A 20,956-nucleotide genomic window follows, 5' to 3' on the forward strand; every position below is an offset into this window, starting at 1 on the left:
GTTTGTGGTTTAACAAGCTCTTTCAATAAATACTTGGCGGATGGATGCTGGGGCGGACTTCCGCTCGGCTGGAATTGTCTGAGAACTCATTCTTGGTGTTCAGTGCAAGCTATAAGCTCTGCACAAAAAGTATAAACATATTTGAAATTATGTATTTTTAATGTTTTAACAGAAAATATGAGTAGATGGCAAATACTTTATCATTCTTTCCTCTCCACAAAGGAAGTAAGCTCATTACTTTGAAACTTATTCAGTAAAAAGTATACTGAATAGAAATATAGAAAGGAAATATTATTCCAAGCAGCAGTGTGTATTATAGAGTATTCTTAGTGACCTCAACAGTCACCATAACCTTTCACAGGAAGTAGAAAATTACCTTGAATTCCAGCACCCAAAGATAATAATGAATAATACTTTTTTTGTCTCTTTCTAGTAGTTTTTCTGTTAATTAGTATAAAAATATTAAGGCAATTGAATCTGTATCAACCATGAGACAAAAAAACCTTTTAAGATCGCTTGTTATACATGTAAATTTTAAAAACTTGTAACAGTAATATGTAATAATATAAAAAAAAAGACAGGGAGCAGAAAATAGAAAAAACATTACTCAGACTAAAACACATCTTTTGAGCTTGGCCTACTAAGGGAAGGAACAGAGGAAAGTCTGGACATACCTTTGCTCTTTCGTAGAAATAAAATTTAACAGTTGGATAGGCTCTGATACCAGCTTTCTGGCATGTCTGAGCATAAGCCTGACAGTCTACTTTTCCGGCTTTCACTTTTCCTTTAATCATCTGAAAAAGAAAAATATGGTTTGTCATTTTGTTTGGCATAAACTATTTTGGCAACAACAAAGCAATAGGATATAAAACATTTTGTGTCTAAGAATTTATTTAAAAAACTTTAATTCTTCCTACTCAAACAAGCTTATTTCCACATTATCCCTTTAAGCCTCTATTCACCTAGCACCACCTCTCCAAGAGCAAATAAACCCTCCTTTGCCTTATCAAGAAAACTGAGTGGCTTTATCCTGAAATGTCTCAACTTCCTGCTACCCACAACTGGCACATCATACCATAAATGTGTTTCTGTTTCTTTTTCTTCTTTCACTGGGGGTGTGCTGTGGTAGGACTCTTTGGGGACTGTTTGTCTTGTGAAGGCTAACTACTCCATCTGTATTCTCCAGTCCCTCCCTGTCAGAATGCATATTCTCCAGTGAAGATGTATATAATCACGAAAGGATTCCTTCCTGGATTACGGCTCCTCTGCCATTGTGCTTCTCATGCTCTCTCTTTTTTTCCCGAGCAGCAGTCTACTCTTTCACTGCTTCCCCACTGTCTGCTTATTTGGCAACATTTTAGTCTGGCTTCTGTGCTTACTGCTCCTTCCACTGAAACTGCTGTAAGTTCACCAGTGACCGCTTGACCAAACTGGCCACTTTTTGATCTTCTTATTGGGCAACTGATGTTTACTGCTGACCACTCTTTTTTTTTTTTTTTTTAAAACAACTGGTAATCAATTTATTAAAATAGTTGACTTAAGCATCTAAAATGGTGACTTCCACCTCAACTCCTGGCTCAATACTGATGGAAGTAATCTGTTTAACAATCTCAGAAGGACTGTGCGAGGCTGACCACTCCTTTCTTTTCTTATTTTTTAGCATTTATCACTACTCTCTCTTGGCTTTCTTACCGCTCTGTCTGTTCTTCCTTTTTCCAGCATGAGGATCTGCTTTACCTGCCCCTCAAGTTATCAGAGTTCCATCTTTGATCAACAATCTTTTCACTGTGAACAGTTGCCCAGGGTGGTTTTCCGTATCTATATGCTAATGTACCCCAATCACTCTCTTCAATTTCATAGCTAACTACAAATTGGCCTGCTTTGGGTGAATGCTGCATAAGCACCCAAACACAGCATGTCCCCTGAACCCACTCTTCCTCCTGTCCTATTCATTCACTTCAAGCCAGAAATTAGGCTTATCCAGACTCCTCTCTATCCTTCATCTGTCACATTCAATACTATTTATTCTCATCTCTCTTTTGTATTTGTCCCCTTCTTTCTATCATCACTGCCCCAATCCTGATTAAAGTTATCACCTCTCACTTCAGGACAATTAAAACATCTTTGCTGCCTCTAGTTTCGTCTCCAAGGCAGGGGTATACTAATATGCAGACTAACTTGCGTTAGGGCACAAGCACGTAGGCAGACACACACACACACACACACACACACACACACTCTCTCTCGCATACTGAAAGTAAGAAAAATGTAGGAATGTTATTTTCGTAAGTTTCTATGTCATTTACAAAATGTTTGTGTATGTGCTTACTTGTATTTCCAATTACTTATGAGATGGCACCATACTGTTTTTGGTGCTCTAAACATCTTTCTTTGGCATCACTGACACTCTTCTGTCCATGTTCCAGCTTCATTCTAATTTTACTGTAGCAACTATCTTGTATTACTTATATTTATTTCCATTTTCTCTTTTCACTAGATTAAAATCTCCTTAAAGACATGGAATTTCTTCCTTTTCATCTTCCTTTTCTTCATCTGGAGTTATATGGCCCTACTACTTAGCATAATTGCTTTTCACTTGGTACTTAAAATTTGTTGAATGAGTGGTCTTTTTCATGTTTAATAATTTTCTACTAGATATAATACAGAGTTGCACTACAAAGTTTATAATTAAGTAGAGTTTTTAGTACATGAGAAATGGAGTAACACAGAATCATTACAGAAGGAAGCATAAGAAGATTAGAATAAATGGAAAGAATAAACCTCTCATCTGATACACCAGCTAATAACAAAAATAATCTTTCATAGCTAGTAAGACCTTTAAAATCCCTCTGCTAAAAAATTCCCATGGCCTGGGATGCTAAGCTTTAGTGTGAACTGGTGGAACTGGCACTGACTTTCTCATTCTAGTTGAATGTTTTATACCAACACTAGTGGCAAGAGTTCCTTGAGTTATGGAGGCAAGAAAGCTATCAACCTGGATTAGGTCACTAATAAGACTGTTATGACAGAAAGAAACACCAAAAACTCAGACTACATTGAGGGTATGTATTCAGTTTAATTTTATATAAGCATTTACTGAATTAGGCCCTGGGGATACAAAAATAAATAAAACATGGACTTTGCCCTCAGGAAGAGATAGCCATTTTCAAAGGAAGATGGACAATGCTATACCAAAAAAAAAAAACCCCAAAACCAACCAACCAAACAAAACCCAAAATTGCTACAACTAAATATTTCCATTGGTATTCAGCTCCTTTTATTTCTGGTCAAATTTAAAATCTTTCAAGTAATAATAAATAAATAATTAATATGCATTGTATCAGTACACTTGATAACATATCCAGGTGACAATGATTAACTGAGAAGGGCAGAGAATAGAGCAGTGCCATCAGAGCTAAGTTTTGTAGGAAGAGGAGAAAAAATACAGATGACCAAGGTAAGGACAGAGCATTTTAGAGAGAGGGGTAGCATGTAAATAAGGATACATGTTCAGAGAACCTGGAGTACTCTGTTATACTGGAATCTAAGGTGTGCGGTGGACAATAGAGATAGAGCTCATATCAGACACCTGAAGTCAATGTATGCATATTGAGAAACTTAGTAAGCCAGAGAGGGAAATATTTTAGAAGATCACCAGGGCAGCACTGACAAAGGTAGACTGACAGTCTTGAACAACAAAGGCTTGAACTGTGTTGAACTGCTTGAACTGGGAATTTTTTTTTCTAAGCAATTGCAGATGGAAAATATAATATTCATAGGATGTGAAACCCTGCATACAGAGGACCCACTTTGAGGCCTGAGCATGAACAGATTTTGGTATGGAATGGGGGTTCCTGGAACCAATCCCCTGAGTATACCAAGGGAAGACTGTACTTAAAAGGCAAATATGGTTAAGTCTAGACAACAGATGATAAAGGATTGAATAAACAGGTTAGCAGCAGAAATTAATAAGAAATGACATTTGAAAGACATTTAGGAGATAAAACTGACAGAATCTAGTGACTGCCTGGAGGGCAACAGAGTACTTGGGTGGGGAAGAGGAAATAGACAAGAGGGAGAAGAAAGAGAAGTTTCTGGCTTTTATGGTTAGTAGATGATGATGTCTACCAAGATAGAGAAGATGTTAGCTAAAAGCTTTAACAAAGAAAGAGGAAATCTACTACAATGATTATAATCATAGAAATATAATAGTTATTTTTAAATTCAGAGGAAACATTTAAGAAAAAAACCTAAAAATTATGTATTTAAAATGTTTTATCTAATTACTAAAACACGAATGTTGTTACAACAGGTAAGACTTACCCTAGCCAAGAGCTCAAACTCTGGAGCAAAATTCTGGCAAGGTCCACACCAAGGAGCATAGAAATCAATCACCCAATGATTTTTCCCTTGTAGAACTTTTTCACTGAAAGTCTGAGGTGTTAGATCTGTGGATACTTGAGGTAAAAATCTGTGGCAAAGGATCAAAATCATTTTTCATTATATAAAACCAAAGCAAACATCTAAAATGTAGTAATATTGTAATACTTTCTAAGTTAAAAATGATGTCAAGGAATGGCAATGTAATAAAGTACAGTACCATCTTGGTTAATATAATCCTTTACTAACTAATTTAAAAGGCTAGAACTTTAACCCATAGTAAATTTAACTATTGACATAAAAGGGGGGGTAAATAGCTTTGAATCTATTTTATACAAAGATATACATTTTAATTACTCACCCTAGACCCCAGATTCTCAGGGAATAAGCATCCCTATTCCAACCATTGTAACTGCTGAGAGAAGAAAAAATGTTAGTTGTAAATAGGACTCTCTATTATTGGATGTATTCAGAAAACCATCTTATTGTAGCAATTTAAAAAACAAGTTATACTGATTGATTTCATCTGGCATCTCTCTTCTCAGATAGTCCTAGCTACAAATTCTGTTTACAAGGCCTCACAAATGTATTTTTCTCTAGTCTTGGTATCTTTGTGTCCCAGACAGCCCAGAATGTCTAGCTATCTACTGGACATCTCCTGTAGACCTATGGGAACTGCAAAACTCAGAATGTCCATGGTTTTAGTTTCTGAATATTCAAGTTATTACTGTCTGTTAAATTCCTACCGATTTTTAGACACATGTCAAAAACTACCTACAAAATGCAGCCTTTCATAATTTCCTCATAGTTGAGATCCTTTCCTCCCTTGAAATCCATGGTTCAATTTTACTTGTTTAATAACATTCATCATATGTACCTTACATTTGCGTTTTCTACCTGAAATACCACACGGTGTTGTGGAAATAGCATGGGTGCTGAGACAGACTTATCTATCTAAGCCTTAGATAACTTCTAGACCTTGGATTCTAAGGTCTGAGAATCACAGTTTACTTCTCTGTAACAGTAGGAAGGGCAGTAATTCCTAGTTCACAAAGTATATGTGAGGATTATTGGAAATAAGGTGAGTAAAGCATCTAATATAGTACCTGAAACCAAATAAGGACTTAATAAATGTTAGCTCTTCCTTTCCTTATCTTTTTGTCTAGACTATAAGCTTTATGCACAGTGAGACTGTTCAGTACTCTCTTTTCATCTTCTGAAGTGCTCATTAACATACTATCTTTACTTACTGGGCTCTCAATAAATATTTGTTGGGTTAACTTTTATTTTGTTCAGGTAACTTAACTGTTAAGTGTATAATTAAATAATTATAATACATGCCTTCAAATATGAGAGAATACTTACTGATACTGATAAGCTTTATTTGATTTTGGGGGAAAAAATCTTATCTCAGGGTATCTTTGAACATTTTCCTGGGCACAAAAAGAATGATACTGTTGGCAATCTATACTGCCCACATTGATCAGTCCAGTTAATGTCTATAAAAGAAGAAACGGATTACCTCCATCACTTTTTACATATGTTTACAATAAAGAAACAAGCATTATATTATTATAGTGAAATAGTTATTATGTATCAGTGACTTTCACCCAGTAAGGATAAGGGTTTAACATAAAATAGACCACTTATACTAATGAATTTGTAATCTAATTTTGTAATTAAGCACTTACTAAAATTATTGCAGATTAAACAATTTACTTCATTTACCTGTTACATGAGAAAAAACTATGTACTTCTAAAATTCAAAGTGCCAGAAACTAATGAAAGTCTTTGCAATATTTCAAAGAATTACTGTTTCCAATGAAAACAAGCATTGTAGGTATCTAATATGTTATACTGACTCACACCTGAACTTAAAAATTTTATTGAAAAGAGCACAAAAATATGTAATCCTAAATGTTAAGATACTAGAAATCACTTTACCTCAGATTTATTTTTTATCTTGTAAATAAATGTGAAGTAGTAATTGCATTTTTCCATTCTGGTATTTAAGTAATTTGTTTCCAATCTTGTACAACTTAAAACATGGTGCCTATTTTCAGGAAATTTTCTAATACACATGCTAAAAGCTTTTTGTTTTCTTACTTTTAAGTCCTACAATATGTGAGGAAATGTTATCTTTAAGCTCTAAAAATAAAGCAGAAAAAAAAATTAGAAAAAATTGAAACAAAAACTGAGGTAAAGTTTTGGGTTGTTTTTGGCAACAATTTAGTTAAAAGTACCGGATATACTGGGCACAGTGGCTCATGTTTGTAATCCCAGCACTTGGAAAGGCAGAGGTAGGCAGACTACTTGAGGCCAGGAGTTCAGGACCAGTCTGGCCAACATGGCAAAACCCTGTTTCTACTAAAAATACAAAAACTAGCTAGACGTGGTAGCACATGCCTGTAATCCCAGCTACGAGGGTGGCTGGGTTGCAGTGAATCAAGATTGCGCCACTGCACTCCAGAGTGAGACTCTGTACCTCGCCGACCAAAAAAAAAAAAAAAAAAAAAAAAAAAGTGTACCAGATGCTATACACACAAAAAGGGTAGGCTATACCATTCACGTACCAGACAGAAACAGAGCTGTAACCAAAGTGGTATGATCAGAACTGTTATTAAGTAATAATTTAATTGTGGGTTCACTCACATCAGTTTCAAAATAATTCTGTTAAATAAACATTCTTAGTAAATGTTAAGATTAAAAATAAATGATTTTTACTATACCCGGGCCATTCTTTTCCATTCTGGCATTAAGACTTGACAAGGATGACACCACGGAGAATAGAAATCAACCATCCAGACTTCGTTGTGTTTTCTTTGTGTAACTAGTTCATTGAAGGTGGTGGGTGTAAGGGAGACCACTGAAGGATTCATAAGATCCTGAAGAGAATATAGTTTCCTTTATAACATATATATAAAACACAGCTCTTCATATATTCCTGGAAAATTGTTGGTACAGGCTGAGTATCTCTTATCCAAAATACTTGGAAGTATTGTGAATTTTGAATTTTGGAATATTTGCATATATTTTGGGGATGAAACCAAGGCTAAACATGAAATTCAGACTTTGGAACATTTCAGATTTAAGATTTTTGGATTAGGGGTGCTCAATCCGTGTATGTCCTTTAGAAAGTTCCCATTTTTGAGAAACCAAAAGATGCTTAAGGACAGCTAAAAGAAATCTAATGTGAATTAACTTAAAAAATGAAAATAAACCTAACTTAAATTTTTTAAGTTTGGATTTTGCTCATCAGTTTTGTAAGAAATCAAGGTCTATTTTTCCTTTATCTCTACGTATCACTAAAATCATAACAGGCAGGGAAAAGAGGCGATTTTAAGTTCGCCTTAAATAATACAAGAGTTTCAAGGTCTGCCTGGATGTCTACAGAGGCCATAAAGTTCTGTTCTAGAACCAAGAATGACTGGCTTGGAAATGATTCTTTAATTGCTAATGGAAAGCCTCATTAGTCAGGAAACCTCTCATTTTTCTGACATTCTGACTGGCGATACTACACCTTTCTACAGATTCTTTGTTCCAAATGATATTTTAACAAAGCTTCAGCCTACAACAATCAGGTAATACTAATGAAGAGGGTAGCTTCACTGGGAAAACACCACAAAACGTTACGTTAGAGAAGGAGGAACAGATGAGTAGGACAAGGTTGGAGGGTCATTAAATGAATAATAATAAACAAGAATTTTTCATTTTTTTCTAGGCGTCCCCTGTAAGTATTTCAGTCAATCAAGAGTGTTACTGAGAAGAAAAAAAAAAAAAAAAGATGCTGTAGCTGCCGGACACTTGTTCAGAGAAAACGGAGCAAAGGGGTGATAAGGTGAAAGTATACTGCATATGTTCAATAAAGAATTGTGTCCATTGTTTATAAGGCACTGTATATACCAGGTAACAAGTAAAACACAGATTTACGTTGAGTTTAGTAAGAGTAAAACATTAGAAAAATTCTTTAAAAATCATTTTGTCAGAAAATAGTTTGGGCATGAAAAGAATAAATCCTATTAAACAATATGAAATATTCATACAGGGTATAACATATAAAAAGACAAATTTCTAGCCACATAGTCTATAGTTAGAAATACCTCTATGAACTCCAAGATTTGTTCAGCAGAGTGATGTCCTTCATACTCATGAATGTTGGACTGGTTGAATACCACTGTTGTTGGATAAGCCTGAATGTTATACTGATAGGAAGGAGAATACAAATTAAAGATTTTATAGATTTCACCTATTTGTTACAAATTTTTAACAAGTTTGCCTTTAACAGGATTTTAAAAACCCATTTCTAAATTGCTGGTGACAAAAATTTTAGTCTCACCAAATTTAGCAAAGGAGTCATGGCAATGAATACTGCTAACTACTGATGAATACCTGATCCTTGATCCTTATTTATAGCTGCTCCATTAGCCATGAAAACCATAGACATTGAAACATTGAGAAATTGACATAGGTAATTACACAAATGGTCCCTTTTTACTCTCCTGAACCAAGGTAAGAAGAAGCTATAAAGAACAGGCTGTATCTCTAGCTTGAGTCTTTTTTTAAACCATAATAAATACTTTTTCTACAAATAGATGATGATCAGGAAATAAAATAGCAAGAATAAAGACACAAATAATTAGGGGGTACATGATTATATTTTAGGTTAAAGAATTATGAATCATGCCCTATGAATGTAATCACTTTGTCTTCTTTCTTCAAGATAGCCTTTATAGTAGGAAATGCTTAATCTCCTTCTCAGAAATAAAATGGGCACCAGCCCAGGAAGCAACTCTCTCAAGCTATTATTGTTACTTTTTAAGTTATAAAGAGATCCCTGTCTGTAGATTTGCTGTAGCTGAACCTTGCACTCTTAAAGTTTTCAGTACTCATTAGCAAATTGGAATCTTTGACCAGGATTCAAAATAATTTTTGAAAAAACAATGGAAACATTTATATTAGTCTTGAAAAATGTGTGCAAATTCAAATAATTCATTGAGTAACAAAGCAATTACAGCTAAAATTTAATGTGTTTACTATGTGTTGAGCGTTATTTTAGCATTTAACATGTAGTTTCTCATTTATTCTTCACAACAATTCTACTTAGTTGCTAAAATTATAAAACCCACTGTATAGATTAGGAAACTAAGCTACCGAGAGGCTAAGTAACTTGGTCAAGGTCAACCAATTGATGTGTGGCAACTAATTGGTGAGTGTGAATTTTGGCCTCTATTCCAGGTAAATCAGATATCAGTTTTAAATGCTTACACTGAACTCACATTTGTTTAACGAGCTAAGATGGAAAGTAGAAAAACTGAAGGAATTAAAATTAAGATAATTATTGTTTATCACATAAATTTTGTATCTCTGGCATTTCTTTCAAAGTTACAGATAAAATATTCAAAACCAAAGGCCTTATTCATTTCCTTTTATAAAAATGTATTTTAATGAAATTTCTACAGGCATGTGCCACTGCTACTGGCTTAAACTTCCATGATGTTCTAAAAGTGTATGGCTTTCTTTTGTTTTCCTTCCTCTTCCCATTTCTTTTTTCCCTTTATCTTTTCTCCATCTATTTTTTTTAAACTTTTTTTTATGAGTTATTTAAAACATTCACAAAAGTAGAGAGCAACAAACTCTCGCGTATTCATATAGCTACAATAATCACTGACTCGCGGCTTTTTATTTCACTTATACTCCCTTTCTAGTCTACTCCTAAGATTATTTTACAGCAAATTGCAGATGATCTGTAATTTCATCCACAAATATTTCAGTATATTTAAAATGTAAGGACTCCCCTCCATATAACCATAGTATCATTTTTGTTATCAAAAATTAACAATAATTACCTGAAATCATCAGATACCTTGTCAGTGTTCACATTTCCTCAATTATCTTTCTTTGCACTTGGTTTGTTTAAATTGCATCCAAACAAAGTCTAAATGTTGTATTTGACTGATAGTCTGTTAAGTCTCCTTAATCTCTCCTCCACTATATACAATGTATTTGACCAATAAACTGGGTGTTTGTCCTGTGAAGTTCTCCACATATTGGAAAGTACAGATTTCATATCCATGGTGTCACTTAATATGCTCTCCTGTCATTCGATTTCCTATAGACTAATAGATCTGGAGATAGATCTACTAGAGGATTGATTTTTTTTTTTTTTGCCAAGAGTATTTTATAGGTGATATTACGTACTTTCATTCTACGGTATGTAATTTCTAGTTTTTCCTGCAACTGAGGAGTGAATATTTACCTGAGAAAATATTTTCATTTAAAAAAGATTTCTAAAGGCTTGTTCATTGTTTTAACTTCCTTCCAGCAAATATACTTAGAAGTAGTAGGAAAGCCAAAGAAAAAAAATTATAAAATGTCAAAAATATTAAAGAAATATAACAACCTTAAATAACTGGAAAATCATATAAGCATTTTATCAAGTTAATGAAAAAAGTTGCCTGAATTTGATAAATAAGACCTTATTTACATTCGATCCACTGATTAGCTATTCATGGTTTAATCCAATCATATTTGATATCATTTTCTAAAAAAATTATTTGTTTAAATAATTACTACTCTAAATAGAAGATGTATTATTTCTAAGTTATTTTATTGTTTTAACAATAAACAGCCCAAAGGTCTCCATTTTATAAAATTAATTAGAATAATTTTTGATACTTTGCCTTACCATGTTACAGAGTCCCTCATGAACTGTACAATCTAGTGTACCAAACTTAAGCTGACCATAAAGAAGATTTGATGCTCTTCGTAACTCTGGTAGTAAAGCTCGACATGGTGGGCACCACTAGGGAAGAAAAAACATTCATAAGCACCGAGCCAAATGACACAAACCGCACCCCCCCATCATTTCTGCAACAAGTAATATGCTAAGTAACACAAACTATATTTAGTGGCAAACCTTCCCTGGAGGGGTAATTACATTAGCACTCATTTAGAAGCAATGTGCATTAGTGGCCACAATGGATGACACAGTTCTAGTACTAATGATTCAAAGTTATCTAGAAAATGTCTTTTTGCCATAAGAGGAGAAAACCTGACAATGTTAGAATTTGACAGACAAAAATTACTTACAGGGGCAAAGAAATCAACAAGCCATGGTTCTTTGTCACTGGCAGGAAAATTTTGAGGTCCAAGTGTGGTAACATGAGAATTCACACTTTCTTTGGCAAAGGCAAGTATATCATATAGAATCTTCTTTCCTTTCAAAGTGAATGAGAGAAATTAAAATCTAAATTCTGCTTTTTGTATGCACAGAAACATTTCAAAGTTTTTACACTCAAAATATTAAAGAAGATAAATTATGAACAAACTGATTTTGGTGAGGTTTTAGTGTTCTGTATACTATACAGGGCTTAGCTCTGATAGGAGTACCCTTTTCTTGCACACTCTTCTGTTTCCTGGACTAAAAATGTCAAAATTGGCCAGGCGCGCTGGCTCACGCCTGTAATCCCAGCACTTGGGAGGCCAAGGCAGGCAGATCACGAGGTCAGGAGATCGAGACCATCCTGGCTAACACGGTGAAACCCTGTCTCTACTAAAAATACAAAAAATTAGCCAGGCATGGTAGCGCGTGCCTGTAGTCCCAGCTACTCGGAAGGCTGAGGCAGGAGAATTGCTTGAATCTGGGAGGTGGAGGTTGCAGTGAGCAGAGATCTCGCCACTGCACTCCAGCCTGGTGACAGAGTGAGACTCCATCTCAAAAAAAAAAAAAAAAAAAAGTCAAAATCTCTTTGAAATGTTCCCTCATCTTCAGAGGTAGAATAATGACTTTTTTATAGGGTTCTTTAAATTATTTGTGCTTACTTCGGTGATTATTATGGCCTAACTCCTAAATTGTTTTCTACAACCTAGACTTCTCTTAGGAATTCAAAACCCATGTTACCAACTGCCCAGTGAAAAATTTGTACTTGGATATCACCTAAACACATCAAACACAATACAGTCCTGCATAATGATATTTCAGGCAATGGTGGACCACCTATATGATGGGGTCCCATAAGATTATAATGGAGCTGAAAAATTCTTATGACTCAGTGATGGTGTTGCTGTTGTAACTCTGTAGTGCAACACACTACCCCTTTTCTATATTTAGATACATTTAGATACACAAACTCTTACCACTGTTATAGTTGCTTATGGTATTCAGTACACTGTAACACACTGTACAGCTCTGTAGCCTAGGAGCAACAGGCTATACTGTATAGCCTAGATGTGTAGCGGATTATGCCATCTAGTGTTTTTAAAGTACGCTCTCTGATGTTTGCACAACCATGAAATCACCTAACGACACATTTCTCAGAAGCCGTCTCTGTCGCTGACACATGGCCATATATTCAAATTGAGGCTGTGTTGTTTTCCTCCAAACCTGCTCCTTTTCTCACCATCCTTATCTTGGCAATAACATAATTATCCACTAGCTGCCTAAATATAATTCCCCAGAGTAAGCCTTGACTTTTTTCTCTGCCCTGTATCATAGTAATTCTATCCATTCCATCTCTTACCATTTCCAACCCATTGCTACTGCCTGAACTCAGTTTGGCCTACTGCAATAACCTGGCTAGTGTTTCTTCACTCAGCCTTCCTTAACTAATCCATTTTCTACATTGCTACCACAGTCCGCTTACACTGAATAGTAAATCACTCAATCGCAATTTCGTTAAGACAGAAACATAGGTATTATCCTTGACTCTCTCTCTCGACCTCCCACACATCTCAACAGTCACCAAGTAATACTGATTTTGCATTCTTGGTCTTTTACAAATCTACTTCTCTTCATCTCTGTTACTATCAGAGAAGCTAGCTACCATATTGAGAGCAGCTCTACAAAGGACCACATGATGAGGAACTGAGGCCTCTGCCAACAGCCAGTGAGGAACTTAGGCCTCTTGCCACATGAGGCCTCCTGACCATTGCAGGAGTAAGCCTGGAACCAGACCCTGTAGCCAGTCTGGCCTTCAGAGGACCAGAGCCCTTGTGTATTCTGAATACAACCTCATGAGAAAATCCATGTCTGGAACTACCCAGCCAAACTGTTCTCAGATTCCTGACCACCAAAAACTGAATTAATACATGTTTGTTTTAAACTACTGAGTTTTGGGGTAATTTACTACTAAGCAATAGACAATAAACACTCCCCACTGCAAACATTTTTGAAAATCTGTCCATAAAAAAAAAATTGTCCATTTATTTGTCTGTTTTCCCTAATAGCCCACAATGTTCTTTGTATTAGAGATTACTAATTATAGTTCACATTTTTTCGTATTCTTCAGTACTGTACCTGGTACATGTAGATGCTCAATAACTATTTTAATCCAAACAATGTAAGTTCTATTACAAAGTTAGTAAGAGCACATAAAAGGAAGTGCTTGGAGATTCACAATGTATTTCCCAGGGAAGAAACTGCTTTAAGTTTTGAAGGGCAATTTGGAGTTTGCTAAATATTCTGTGGAACAGGAAGTAGTGATTACAATGCAGGAGGAAAAATCATGTGTGAAGGCACCTAGAGGAGTGAAAGAACATGGCATTCACAAGGATCCAAAGGTAGCTGGAGCTAAGACTATCTGGAGGGGCAGCAGTGGGAATTAAGATTGGAAAAACTGGCAGAGCCAGACTGTAAACATATCCCATTCACTTAACAAACATTTCCTGAGTTCTTACTATGTGCCAGGCACCACTCTAGGTGCTGGAGATAGAGCAGTGAGCAAAACAGACAAGATTATTGCTTCTATGCTAAGGAATCTGAAGCTTATGCTATAAGAAATCAGGAAAATCAAGGCAGAAAAGTGATACAAGAATGGAATGGACAATAACTGCAAACAAAACAAGGAATCGATTGTAAGGAAGAAAGGCTAGGAGATAAGCAACCCTCCTAGAGAATATTATTATAATAGATGAAGGAGATAATGGGCCTGAAACAAAGCAGTAAGCACAGAGAAGAGGGATGTCTGATAACTATTTCAGAGATAAAAAATAATATAATTCTATTATTAAAACTTAGTCATTTCTAGCACTTTTAGTGCATGGTATAGTTTAAACCTAGGTTTTGGAGTCCGTCAAATTTTGATTCAAAATCTACCATGGCTAGTTTCCAGTTGTCTGTCATAGGGCAAGTTACTTAACCTTTCTGAGTCTCCATTTTCTCCTTCACTGGGCTGTTGTAAAGATAAAAATGAATCACGTATGCAAGGCTTTTGGCAGAATGTCTGACTTGTAGAAAGCAGTGAATAAACAGTAGTTACTGTGAGGGTTATCTTACCCCAAGCCTTTGCTCACAAAGTGCTTCCAGCCTAGAGGTCTCACTTCTTTTTCCCCTATAGTTGCTCGGGGAAACTGAGCACTTTATGCTCAATTCAAATACCACTTCTTGACCTCTACTATGCAGAAGTCTATTTTATCTTGTTGTAGTTAATATGCAATGACCATTAAGGTATTTTTTATGTTTTCTTATGGATCTCCCTCCTCCGTTCCCTACTACACTATTTTAAACTTCTTGAAGGAGTTCATGTCTTACAAATGTATATCCTCAACATTGAAAGCAGTGCTAGGTGCTAATGGGCACTTCATCGGTATGTGTTATTCACTTAACTGTATGAGAGTTGGTAGTCTGTGTGTTTCTTTTGCTACATTTGACTTCTTTCAGGACAAGGACTCTGCTGTAGTCTGAACTCTTGGAGTTGAGACTGCACTCACATAAATGCAGAGCTAAAGTCCCAAATAAGCTGAAATAAAATTATAAACACAAGAAAGATAACAAGGCAGTTAATCGGAAGTCTAGTGGGAGAAAAACCAAAAGGAATGTCTGGAAATTGCCTATAATGGCTGAGATGATACACATGGCAAGCTGGAATATAAACTGCAGTTGTTGCTTACTTTTGTCAACAAGCAGGACTTGAATTTCTCACTAGCTTGACTTATCACCAGAAACCCTGATCAAAATATTGAATAGAGAAAAGGCATTTATGTTAAAAAGAAGGGTAAAGAGAATAAAATGACTACATATAATTCAAAATATCTGTCCTCTTATTTACTGAGAAGTTATTTACAATAAGCATGTCCATACAAAATAAGTTTAAAAAGCACAATTAGAAAACTTCTATTTGAAAATGAAGCTACATTTTTTATCATTTTTTCCATTCTTACCATGATGAATTTCATATTCTTTGGTTCCTTGTCCTTTAAATACTGCTAGAGATGGCTGAAAAACATACAGATTACTACAGATGTCTGGTGCAGAGGAACAGTCAAACCTGCCAACCTAAAGGAGAAAAAGAAGGTCAAATTTGATAAAAATAGTCTTACCCATTTGATTTGTAAATATTCATGATAATCCAAAAATGGCATTGCCCTAATGACACAGTTTTTAAACAGAAGCTAATAGGCTATGAAAGAGACAGAAATAATTCATTTATATTTAATAATAAAACTCAATTTAGTTAAAAAATGCTTCCTAGAGAGTTAACAAAAACCTGAGGAAATTCCCAAGAAAATAAGAAGTTATTCCAGAAACCTACTTTCTGAAGATGTAGAGAATGTTTACATAATCTTGAGATAGAGGAGAGATCATTTTCAGAAGCAGAAATAATGAAGAAAAAGGTTAATGTTTTCAAAAAGTGTGAAAAAGAAGAACGTAAGCACAACAGCCAAATGATAAACCGGGAACAAATTTGTGGCATTTAAGACAGAAGATCCATTAAGAAACAAGATGGGCCAGGTGCGCTGGCTCCTGCTTGTAATCCCGGAACTTTGGGAGGCTGAGGTGGGTGAATCGCCTGAGGTCAGGAGTTTGAGATCAGCCTGACCAACATGGTGAAACTATGTCTCTACTAAAAATACAAAAAGTAGCCAGGAGTGGTAGCTTGCGCCTATATTCCCAGCTACTCGGGAGGCTGAGGCAGGAAAACTGCTTGAATCCGGGAGGCGGAGGTTGCAGGGAGCCGAGATCACACCAGTGCACTCCAGCCTGGCTGACAGAGCGACACTACATCACATCAACAAAAACAAACAAACAAAACTGGACAAACATCCCATCAGAAAAAAGAAAACGGGCCACAGATACAAAGAGAAATGAGAATAAAAACCATTTAAGAAAACATAACCTTGAGTTGAAAATTTCCCATACGGCCAGGTGCGGTGGTTCATGTCTGTAATCCCAGCACTTTGGGAGGCTGAGGTGGGTGGATCACCTGAGGTCAGGAATTCAAGCCCAGCTTGGCTAACATGGAGAAACCCAGTCTCTACTAAAAGTACAAAAATTAGCCTGACTTGGTGGCACGCGCCTGTAGTCCCAGCTACTCAGGAGGGAATCACTGGAACCCGGAATCACTTGAACCCGTGAGGCCGAGGCTGCAGTGAGTCAAGAGCATGCCACTGCATTCCAGCCTGGGTGACAGAATGACTCTGTCTCAAAATAAAAAAAAGAAAAAATTTCCCACACTAAAGATAAGATCTGCATAATTTGATATAAAAAATAAAGGAAATGACATAAAATCAGTGAGATATGCTAAACAATTATGGCATAGCCATATAGTAAGCCACTATGTAGCCTTTAGGGAATAATGAGGCTATACATGTGTACATGGATATAGAGATTTTATATACATATAAATATATATGGATTTTTGCAAGCCTGCGAAAAAGTTTATGATATTGGTGAATGACAAAAGTTAACAAAAAAAGTATACAGTGAATTCATTTTGATCAAAACGCATATACATTTACATGTGTAGGTCTATTACAATGGCCATTACAATATGTATGCATGTGCACACATATACATATGCCTACATACGCATATGGGCACTCACAAAATGTTTAAATGGTCATACAGTAAATACTTAGCAGGGTTATGAACAATGTTAAGAGTATGGGTGATGTTTTTAGATAATTACTTTATTTTTGTACTTATTTATTGTCCTGATTTTTAAACAATGACCGAGAATTACTTATATAAAGAAATAAGAATTTTAAAAAGGGAAAGATAACTTCCTATAGTATGCATTCCAGAAAAATTGTATGATACAGGTTTATCAAATGCCGAAATAAATGAAAATTAGCCACTTTCAGATTACATATAAACTTTTAATAAAAAAGAGGAAAAAGAAAGCACAAACCAAGACCAAAAGCACTTATAGGCTTCTTATAATTTCAAATAAGACTTTTTATGTAATTTAAAATTTAATTACTATATGTGTTAAATTTACAAGAAAGTACACCAGCAGAAGGCTAGGCAGAAGACATTTTTCTTACTTGAATATGATCATTTTTAAGTAAAGTTTTTAGTTTTTTCAACTCATGATCATTTGAATTTTCATTTTTTCCAAAATGAAAAAATAAGAGCCACCGATGATGAGCCAAACGATCCTAAAAGTGATAAAGAAAGGATATGTCAGAGATGGGAAATTCTAAAGGTTGTAATCTTCATTTCTATGACTTGAAGTTAGTTTTACCTCCCCTACCCATTATTTCAAAATACTGTCTAAAATTCAGACCCACTCATTCTCTTATTTTGTAGTTTACTTAGAATAATGCTATGTAAAATAAACAAATATTACAGGAGGGTTAGTCACTAAATAATAAAATCTTAAAGTAGATGACTGCCAAACACAAATACATGATTTTAACAGCATATAGCTAAAAAGTTGGGTGGCAAAGTTGTCAGTTTTTCAGGCTTAACACATAAGATCTGGTAGTGATACAGACTTCAAAAGATCCGTGGTTAGGAAGTATTTCATTTTGTGCAAAAGTAACTGTGGTTTTTGCCAGTACTTTTAAATGGCAAAAACTGCAATTACTTTTGCATCAACCTAATAGAAAAAAAATGATTCTACCACAAGCAGTATTTCTCAGCATTCTATCCATAAACTGAGTACTTCTTCTTAGTAATAAATATAATCTGTTCTGTAAGCAAGAACAAAAAGTTACGAATCAGATCCAAAGTTGCTGTGATTAAAATTCTGCCTTTTCTGATGTTCCTTTTGAAGCTCACCTTCAGGACTGGGTAGGTTTTCCATAACTACAGATCCATCCTGAATTAGCAACACCAGAACTACAATTATAATTTAACCTACAAATAACTAATATATAATCCTTTGAAACTGCTACTTTCAATTCTCTCTAGAGATGAATAAAACAAATGCTGATTTTAAAATGTTAAGACTTGAAATGTTACCAACGTTCATTGCTACTTATCATTATTAATAAAAACATTACCTCTAGTGTGTTTGCCGAAAGTAGTTCAAAATCTGGAAGATTATGTATTACTTCCAAATATATTTCTTTAGCATCCAATGAGTTAAGAAACTAGAAAAAGAAAATCACATTGTAATCTTTTTGAATAAATATTCATTATATTTGATATCTTTCTTTTGTTTTTTCAATTTCCAATGTAGTATTTTTAGGAAAATGTTATAGAAGGTAAACAGTTTTTCAAACAATTCCAAATGTCTTTTTTCAAAAACAAAAAAGTGTATTTTGGCAATTATCAAAAATATTATATAATGGGGCCATTTCTTAGTGATATACAATAAATTCTATTATCAGGTGTTGCATTAACTGGAATTTTTAATTAATTATGCTGTGTATTCTATAAAAATCCTCAGAATAATCCTGAGTGACCTCTCAATCATCAAGAAAACCATTATGTTTAGCTTAATTTTACTGCTAACCATGTTTTACAGAATGCCAATGCTTTACACATTCACGTAAGAATTTTTATTACACCAGAAGAAGAAGAATAGATTACTGAAGACACTTCTTTCCCCAACCAATAATAAAGATTAATTAAGAGGAACTTAAAACTGGAAAATTGGAATGGATCTTATTGCTCATTATAGAGGTTTTCATCTAAAAACCAAACCACTTAGGAATTTTTAGAGTAAAATATAATGATACAGATCTTATCTTAAACTTGTTTTAGGCCTGAGTCTCTTATTTAAAACACAAATGAGTATAAAAGGCCCTTCTAACAAATCTTCTTTATTTCTGTCAATATTTTATCCTCAGCATACTTTTTTTGTCATAGAACTCTCCCTGCTGGTCTGATTCTCTCAATGAAGCAGCTGTTATTATAAAGAATGCAGCAATCGTTACATCAAGAAAATGTATATGAAAGGTGACAAAACAGAGTTTAATATATGTCTTTAATTATGAACCATCTATGTTTAACAGTTTACGTATTACTTAAACTCATTAAAAACTTGTACGAAGAATCATGGAATCCACAGCTTAATCATGCTAGGCATGAGAACAAACATATGGCTAAAAACAATAGGTACAACATAAGAATAAAAATTCAGGTTTTTTCTTAAGATTCTTTCCTTAAAACTTTAAAAAAAAATCTATAGCATAAACATTCTTAGAGGTCTATATGAAATAGCTCCTGCTACCAAAGAGCTTAAAATGCCAAAACAAATCTTTCACGCCTCAGTTCTACAGCTTATTCACTTTAGTCCTATTCACTACGAAGATTTTACTAAAATGCCTATTACACAGCCTATATAAACTTGCAGTGATTAATCTACTAGAACCTCAATATAAACCTGTTTCTGTTAGAGGATAATTTGACAGTTATACCTATAAAGGATTGCTATCTTATCTAGCCTCTGAATTCCACCTACCATATATATTTAGCTGGCATACTGTTTCATATTTTGTAAAACCTGAATGCTTTTGGAAGGGACAAGTAGTGTTTAATTCACCACTCCCTGTTATTACATTTCCAGAGTCATTCATTCCTGTTTCCTGTCTTTGACCTTGCAATTTTCTATCATGAAGCCCAGAGACTATAACACTGAAGGCAAGAGGCTCTATTGTTGGACAGGGTGTAGGCAATCCTTGTGGACTGATGGCACAGAATAAACTAGCACAACTTTTCTGGAGGGCAATCTGGCAATACCAATTGAGTTTAAAATGGCCACAGCACTCCCATTCTAAAAAGATAACTGAAAAAGTGCACAAGGATAAATACACAAGATTGCTCATTACAACATTGCTTATAATCTTAAGAAAGTAGAAACACACACCAAGAAAGAACTGATAAAGTATGTCACATGTAGTCAATGACTTACCACCCAGGGATCATAAATTACTTCAAGGATAATGTACACATATTCATTTATAAAACAATAAAGTATGCATATAAAATGTATATTTTTAAAGAAAGTACTTTCCTGATACACTGAGTGATAAAACCAGATTAGAAAATAGAATCTACTATATTATCCCATTTATGAAAAATTACATATCTGTATCCATCCATCCATTTTATGCATATAAACACATTTTAAAGATAGAGCCATAGATTTTCTTGATCAATTTGTTATAAGGTATGAGAAAAAGAGAAATCAAGAATAACACCAGGGCATTTGGCTTGAATACTAAAGGACAGAGTTTTCATCAAATAATATGGGAAAAAACTGGATGAGGCAGATTTATGGGGGGATATTGGGAATATGGTTATAGGCATTTAAATATGAGACACACAGTAATATCCCAAGGGAGATACTGAATAAGCAGTGATATATACGTATGTACATACATACATATAAATACAGAAGCGCAC

General features: G+C 34.7%; 1 protein-coding gene across 7 annotated transcripts in view; it reads right to left on the bottom strand.

The window, feature by feature from the left end:
* The window catches only part of DNAJC10 (DnaJ heat shock protein family (Hsp40) member C10), a 69,032-nt gene that overhangs the window by 19,889 nt on the left and 28,187 nt on the right, over positions 1-20,956 (bottom strand). For all 7 annotated transcript variants that reach the window (XM_033230949.1, XM_033230956.1, XM_033230955.1 and 4 more), the window contains 11 exons: positions 18,607-18,696; positions 17,644-17,757; positions 15,538-15,652; positions 11,470-11,597; positions 11,066-11,182; positions 8,481-8,582; positions 7,110-7,265; positions 5,746-5,879; positions 4,742-4,795; positions 4,324-4,471; positions 675-794 (listed from right to left, as the gene is read on the bottom strand). In XM_033230949.1, the coding sequence (XP_033086840.1) occupies positions 675-794; positions 4,324-4,471; positions 4,742-4,795; positions 5,746-5,879; positions 7,110-7,265; positions 8,481-8,582; positions 11,066-11,182; positions 11,470-11,597; positions 15,538-15,652; positions 17,644-17,757; positions 18,607-18,696 (1,278 nt within the window). The remainder of the gene's footprint in view (positions 1-674; positions 795-4,323; positions 4,472-4,741; positions 4,796-5,745; positions 5,880-7,109; positions 7,266-8,480; positions 8,583-11,065; positions 11,183-11,469; positions 11,598-15,537; positions 15,653-17,643; positions 17,758-18,606; positions 18,697-20,956) is intronic.

This window comes from Trachypithecus francoisi, unplaced genomic scaffold (assembly GCF_009764315.1).
Source record: "Trachypithecus francoisi isolate TF-2019V2 unplaced genomic scaffold, Tfra_2.0 Lachesis_group13, whole genome shotgun sequence".
Lineage (NCBI taxonomy): Eukaryota > Metazoa > Chordata > Mammalia > Primates > Cercopithecidae > Trachypithecus > Trachypithecus francoisi.